The sequence below is a fragment of the Haematobia irritans genome, chromosome 2 (genome assembly GCF_050003625.1).
Source record: "Haematobia irritans isolate KBUSLIRL chromosome 2, ASM5000362v1, whole genome shotgun sequence".
Lineage (NCBI taxonomy): Eukaryota > Metazoa > Arthropoda > Insecta > Diptera > Muscidae > Haematobia > Haematobia irritans.
In genome coordinates this window covers 96,263,303-96,271,015 of record NC_134398.1, presented here as the reverse complement: position 1 = coordinate 96,271,015, position 7,713 = coordinate 96,263,303, and the positions used below count along the sequence as shown (strand labels likewise).

Genomic DNA, 7,713 nt, shown 5'->3' with positions numbered 1-7,713 from the left:
TAAAGGCTAATTTGATTTTTATATTTTTGTACAATATTTCTATAAATATGTGCACAATGGTCTGTATCAGTCTTAAAATTCATCCGTCTTTCTGGAGGTACATTTATAATATGTAACATCTCCAGTGTAAATCTCCTCTTATAGTTGGTTTCTTGCGTCAAAATATCTACGTCCCTAAGATTTGGCTTATGTCCTGTTAGAGTGCAATGTGCTGCAAGTGCCGGCTTTTGCTCTAAGGGCTTGTCAGTGGCTTTCTAATCAGATTTATGCCCTGAGATTCTAGTTTTTAATTTAGTTTTTGTTGTACCAATATATACTTTTCGGCAAGTATCAGATTCTTTCCCATCGCATTTTATCCTATATACTACGTTCGACATATCATCTTTCTTGGTTTTGGATTTTGTCTTACTGAAGAATTTATTTACATTATTGTGATTCCTTTGTGAAATGTGAAATTAGTCCTTATTAAACATTTGATAATTTGAATCTTTCTGTGAATCCGGGAATATATGTCAAGGGTTTGTAAATTTTGGGTTCAATTTCGTCATGTTTGGTGTGTTTTCGTTCTTTGACGTGTTGAATTAGGTCGTCAATCGTTTTATTCGGGAAATCATTTAATCGTAATATAGTCCTTATCTTATCCTCGTTGTCCTTATGAAATATTTCATCGCTAATATCGTGTACTCTTCTTATAAAATTTGTAGCCGTATTCATTATGATTCGTCTAGGATGTTTGGAGTTGAAATTTATCAATCGTCCTGTGGCTGTTGGTTTTTGATACCAGTTAATTTTTATTCCATTTGTGTGCCTTAGAATTATAGTATCTAAGTATGGTAACTTGTTGTCCTCTTCTGTTTCCATCGTAAATTGAGTTTGTCTATCAAATGCGTTTAAAGCTAATAAAGTAGCCTGAACGTCATTTTTATTCAAAATACAGAACAGATCGTCTAAAATTTACCGGAATGCTTGGAAAAAGAGATATTAGGTCGAACGAAATCATAGTTTCATTGTCCTCAATCTTAATGTTTCTGGTTTTATTCTTAAATTCAATTGCGTCTATTACATTACATTTGGAATCTTTCGTCAAATATTCACAATATATTTTGATAGTTCATAGGACTTCAACACTCCAAACGAAAAATAATAAACTGGTAGAAAAATTATTCAAAATGAACATTATTGACACCACCGAAAGATTTAAATTGTTTTTCTCCTCAACTTTAATCACCTGATCACTATCTCTTCTCTTACTGTTCTTGAATCTGGCAATGCTGATGGAAATTGCATAGTATTTATATGTAAAGATGGTGGTTGTCATATACTCGCCGACAGATGGCGCTGTAGTTTTTCTATATCAATATGGTAAGTGATATACACACGCCAATAGATGGCGCCAGTAGTAACAGATGTGTATTTTACTATGTTTTTTCTTGACATTAAGATAATTTTTTTAAGAGGAAATCTTTGCAAATTGATTTAGGAAATATGAGTGATAACGTTAACGTGAAACCAGATGTTTACGTTGCTGACGACTTAACCTCGAATGCATCGTCGACACTTTCGAGGGCATCCTTGAAAAATGCAAGACTATGTATTCGTAGGTTGGAGAAGAAGGATCAGTTGATGGAGATGGAGGCCATGAGGCTCAGGAATGCAAAGGCTCTTGTTGGTGAGCACGAAAAACAGAAGGCAATTTCGAATACGCCGATCAGCGAAGCTGGTTCGCTGGTGGAAGCGATGCGCGATGTGGGAGTGTCTGGGGATAAATCGGATGACATATCCTCCACTGACTCTTTCTTCTTTCTAAGGGTCAAAGAGGCCTTTAAAGTGAAGCAGAGATTAACAGGTAAGAAGGATATGTCGGAAAATGACTCGAGGCGCCTCCTCAAAGCAAATGAAACTTTAAAAAATGAGAGTTAACCAAGAAGGAGCTCATTGAAGGTAACTTAATATTAAGAGAATGTAACTCTTCGAAATTGAACTTTTGCCCTACCGAACGCACCGATTTAGCCAAAGCTGAAGCGGATCGCAATATAAACGAGATGAATGAGCCAAGCTCGTCTTCTCGTTCCCAGGTCAGGGGAAAGATAGACCGAGAAGGGTAATTGTGTGCGTCCAGTCCATTAGCGGACTCGAAAGGAAAGCCGAGCCAGGCTCGGAATCCCGCCGAGAATGCTAATGGATCTAAAACTTCCGGCAGATAATGTGTCATTTATCCATGAATCCGAGGAATATGGACGACACAAGGGTATAGCGCCATCTCTAAATCATATCATTTTAACTGTCATTGGTACCAATAGATATGTTCAATAATCACTCTCTTGTAAATTACCTACGTATAATGTTTCTTTAATAAATGAATTCAGTCTTCACTCATCATCGGACTCGTTCGTTTCATTTGACTACTCTAACTTAGTGAGTGACACTACATGGCGACCGTGACCAGAGAAAAAGTGCATTAATAAAAGAAGACTTCTGAAACAATTAAACATCTAGAAACAATATTGCAAAAAAAAAAGATTATTAGTCGAAAAGAAGTTTGTTGTGCTGAGAAAAAAACAATTGTAGCCGAATGTGGATGAATAATTTTATGAAAACATTAAAAAAAAGTATATATTTTAAATATACTGAAAAACAAATTTAAGAAGTGTGTAGTTTGACCACATAATTGCAACCTAATAACCATCTGTCATTGGTATACAAACATTACCTATAAAAATTGTAAATTGTAATGTAAATTGATCTCACATATATGTAGATCAAAAGCCTTTGTTGTATTTATTTTCGTAGTTTATTATGATTGTAAATCTTGTAATAAATTAATAAAATCTCAATATAATCTGCCCTTTCATTTGATATTGGAATTTGGTTAGGATAATAGTAAAGAAAATCGAGGGCGGTTGCACCAACAAACAAAACAATTAATATGAAATTGCGACAACCAATGCAAAGTTGATCCAACATACCACCATGTAGTTACAATTGCCAAATGTTAGTTGTGCTGACAGATATCATTGATAGTTGATGGAACCACCTGCTTTCGGTTGGCAAATAATTCGGTTGAGGCAACGAATTTGTTTTCTGGGTGCATTTTTAATTCATTTTTCTTGACAAGTTTGTAAAGACTTTTATAACTTTCATTCGTTGTTTTTATTAAACTCTGGCAATCATTACAAATATATTTGATATTCGGGCATTTAAAAAGCGAGTCAAAATCATATTTAGGGAGTGCCACACATCTTGTATGAAACATTCTCTCGCAGTAACCTCCACATTTTATATCTGTATCCCGACAAGTGTTTTTACATTTTCCGCATCGCATATCCATGATTCCGTAGGAATCGTTTTATTTTATGAAAAGGACACTTATCCCAAAAGATTAAATGTATTTTTGAGATATTTCAGTGATATTTTCGTATAGAAATTTCAATTGTTCTTGAATCTGGCAATGCTGATGGAAATTGCATAGTATTTATATGTAAAGATGGTGGTTGTCATATACTCGCCGACAGATGGCGCTGTAGTTTTCTATATCAATATGGTAAGTGATATACACACGCCAATAGATGGCGCCAGTAGTAACAGATGTGTATTTTACTATGTTTTTTCTTGACATTAAGATAATTTTTTTAAGAGGAAATCTTTGCAAATTGATTTAGGAAATATGAGTGATAACGTTAACGTGAAACCAGATGTTTACGTTGCTGACGACTTAACCTCGAATGCATCGTCGACACTTTCGAGGGCATCCTTGAAAAATGCAAGACTATGTATTCGTAGGTTGGAGAAGAAGGATCAGTTGATGGAGATGGAGGCCATGAGGCTCAGGAATGCAAAGGCTCTTGTTGGTGAGCACGAAAAACAGAAGGCAATTTCGAATACGCCGATCAGCGAAGCTGGTTCGCTGGTGGAAGCGATGCGCGATGTGGGAGTGTCTGGGGATAAATCGGATGACATATCCTCCACTGACTCTTTCTTCTTTCTAAGGGTCAAAGAGGCCTTTAAAGTGAAGCAGAGATTAACAGGTAAGAAGGATATGTCGGAAAATGACTCGAGGCGCCTCCTCAAAGCAAATGAAACTATAAAAAAATGAGAGTTAACCAAGAAGGAGCTCATTGAAGGTAACTTAATATTAAGAGAATGTAACTCTTCGAAATTGAACTTTTGCCCTACCGAACGCACCGATTTAGCCAAAGCTGAAGCGGATCGCAATATAAACGAGATGAATGAGCCAAGCTCGTCTTCTCGTTCCCAGGTCAGGGGAAAGATAGACCGAGAAGGGTAATTGTGTGCGTCCAGTCCATTAGCGGACTCGAAAGGAAAGCCGAGCCAGGCTCGGAATCCCGCCGAGAATGCTAATGGATCTAAAACTTCCGGCAGATAATGTGTCATTTATCCATGAATCCGAGGAATATGGACGACACAAGGGTATAGCGCCATCTCTAAATCATATCATTTTAACTGTCATTGGTACCAATAGATATGTTCAATAATCACTCTCTTGTAAATTACCTACGTATAATGTTTCTTTAATAAATGAATTCAGTCTTCACTCATCATCGGACTCGTTCGTTTCATTTGACTACTCTAACTTAGTGAGTGACACTACATGGCGACCGTGACCAGAGAAAAAGTGCATTAATAAAAGAAGACTTCTGAAACAATTAAACATCTAGAAACAATATTGCAAAAAAAAAAAGATTATTAGTCGAAAAGAAGTTTGTTGTGCTGAGAAAAAAACAATTGTAGCCGAATGTGGATGAATAATTTTATGAAAACATTAAAAAAAAGTATATATTTTAAATATACTGAAAAACAAATTTAAGAAGTGTGTAGTTTGACCACATAATTGCAACCTAATAACCATCTGTCATTGGTATACAAACATTACCTATAAAAATTGTAAATTGTAATGTAAATTGATCTCACATATATGTAGATCAAAAGCCTTTGTTGTATTTATTTTCGTAGTTTATTATGATTGTAAATCTTGTAATAAATTAATAAAATCTCAATATAATCTGCCCTTTCATTTGATATTGGAATTTGGTTAGGATAATAGTAAAGAAAATCGAGGGCGGTTGCACCAACAAACAAAACAATTAATATGAAATTGCGACAACCAATGCAAAGTTGATCCAACATACCACCATGTAGTTACAATTGCCAAATGTTAGTTGTGCTGACAGATATCATTGATAGTTGATGGAACCACCTGCTTTCGGTTGGCAAATAATTCGGTTGAGGCAACGAATTTGTTTTCTGGGTGCATTTTTAATTCATTTTTCTTGACAAGTTTGTAAAGACTTTTATAACTTTCATTCGTTGTTTTTATTAAACTCAGGCAATCATCACAAACATATTTGATATTCGGGCATTTAAAAAGCGAGTCAAAATCATATTTAGGGAGTGCCACACATCTTGTATGAAACATTCTCTCGCAGTAACCTCCACATTTTATATCTGTATCCCGACAAGTGTTTTTACATTTTCCGCATCGCATATCCATGATTCCGTAGGAATCGTTTTATTTTATGAAAAGGACACTTATCCCAAAAGATTAAATGTATTTTTGAGATATTTCAGTGATATTTTCGTATAGAAATTTCAATTTATTTATGCTATGTTCCCACCGACTCGTTTTCCTCATTCGTTTTTCCAAAACATTTCACCGTTCACACCGGGTTGAGATGTTTTAGTTTGACAGTTACCATGGAAACTAGAAATTCACATTTACTCGAAATTCCATATATGCAACCTATGTCCAAATAATTACCGCGAGCGCAAAGGGAAACAAGTTTTTATGTTATTTTCACATGTCCATGTTCTTAAAAGCCTTTGTTTATTCTTTTTTTATGAAACTTATTTCAATATTTTGACATATATTTTGAATAGGGTATGTTATTTGGGGTATATTCCAAATTAGGTGGGTTCACATTCTAAAATTGACGTGTTTTGGAGGAAAACTTGGATTTGAACTTGTTTTTTAGTATGGCGAAAACGACTCGTTTTGAAGGGAAAACATTTCAAACCCCAAAACATGCTTGGCGAGAACACCGTATTAGAGTGCTTTATGCGCTTTACAGACTATCAGTTATTCCGGACGACAGTGCTCGTGTCGAATATATCCCATATATTGTGCACATTATAAGTTAAGTCCGACAAGTCGTATCGATCCGACACACTGTACGATTCCTTACAAACACCGACATTCCGTCCGGAATAACTGATAGTCTGTAAAGCGCATTATATACACGTCTGATTACTTTGACAACTGTTGTATCTATGGAACTGTTGTATCTGGAACCTTTTTCTTGTCGATAAGCCACACATTTTTCAATGGTCAGCTTGTTAATGTTTGCAAGATGTAGAATCCATAATTTTAGTTTTCTGCAAAGAGATCTACATTTAGTGACTTCTTTAAAGGTTTATTTCAGTTTTTATTTTCACTTACCTATTATTATAAAATATTTGGAGTAAATTCAGTTATTTGTCTAAAATTTTCCAATTTTTTTTATTTCTTCCAATTGACCATGAACTTCGTTGCACAAATACGTGTTGAAAACCACATGGTATTTTCGCTGCATTTTAGGGTAGTGTTTTGTCAAAGTTTTCTCATATTATCTTCAACACCTTTTCAAAGATTTCGTCAACATTTTGACATATTGGCAAATTATATTTACCCTCAAACTGGAAAGTTGTTGAATTTGAAAAACGCTCATCCTGTGTTTACGGGGTACACAATAAACACAAACGTTTGAAAAATGCTAAATTTCAACATATTTTCAAAGAATTAGGGTAATATTCAAGTTGAGAAATTGTTGAGAAAATCTCGTTCTCAACAAAAACAGACATTACCATCAACAGTAAAATTTAACACACATTCAATATTTGCTCAACTGTTACCCTCAAATTGAAATGCATCGCTACTCAATATTTTTTCAAACAATTTCGAGTCAAATTAAAAATGAACATTAATGGCCAGTTTCTCATCCTCCGATTAATTTTTACCGGTGGATAGACCTCCGGTTAGTAAAATGTTTGTATGGGATCAGCTGTTTTATCGACACGATAAATAATAACAAGACAATGAGAAACTGGCCCTAAGACTGTTTTCTAAGGATACCCTAAGCAGTCACGGACTAAAAGAAAGAAAATAATAGTATCCAGGACTTCTCCAAAAAAATATGCAACACTGTCATCAGCTGTTCGTGTCGCACATATCCTAAATTTTGGATACACTATAATGCTATGTTTCCACAGACCCGTTTTACTCATTCGTTTTTCCAAAAAATTTCACCGTTCACTCCGAGTTGAGATGTTTTAGTTTGACCGTTGCCATGGAAATTCGAAATTCCCATTTACTCTAATATATAATATAATATACGTACCGTTTGTTCAAATAAATAACGCGATCGCAAAGGGAAAAAATTTTTAAATTATTTTCACATCCCTATGTTTTTAAAGCCTTTGTTTATTCGTTTTTTCTATTAAATTAATTTTAATAATTTGACATATATCTTGAAAAGGATATGTTCTGTCAGAGCATATTCCAAATTAGGGCCGTTTACATTAAAAAATTGACGTGTTTTTGAGGAAACATGTGTTCTGAACTTGAATGGTGAAAACGACTCGTTTTGAAGTGCTTATAAAGGGAATACGTTACAAACCCCAAAAAATGCTTGGTGAGAATGCCGTATAAGTTACGCTCGA

The 7,713-nt window shown here is 34.8% G+C and overlaps 1 protein-coding gene across 1 annotated transcript; it reads right to left on the bottom strand.

The window, feature by feature from the left end:
* Positions 1-465: 465 nt before the first annotated feature.
* On the bottom strand, positions 466-1,318 carry LOC142224825 (uncharacterized). Its single transcript, XM_075294609.1, has 2 exons — positions 1,252-1,318; positions 466-947 (listed from the first exon to the last, which is right to left on the bottom strand). Exons 1-2 carry the CDS (start codon positions 1,316-1,318, stop codon positions 466-468), a joined length of 549 nt encoding a protein of 182 aa, XP_075150724.1.
* Between the last annotated feature and the right edge of the window lie 6,395 nt (positions 1,319-7,713).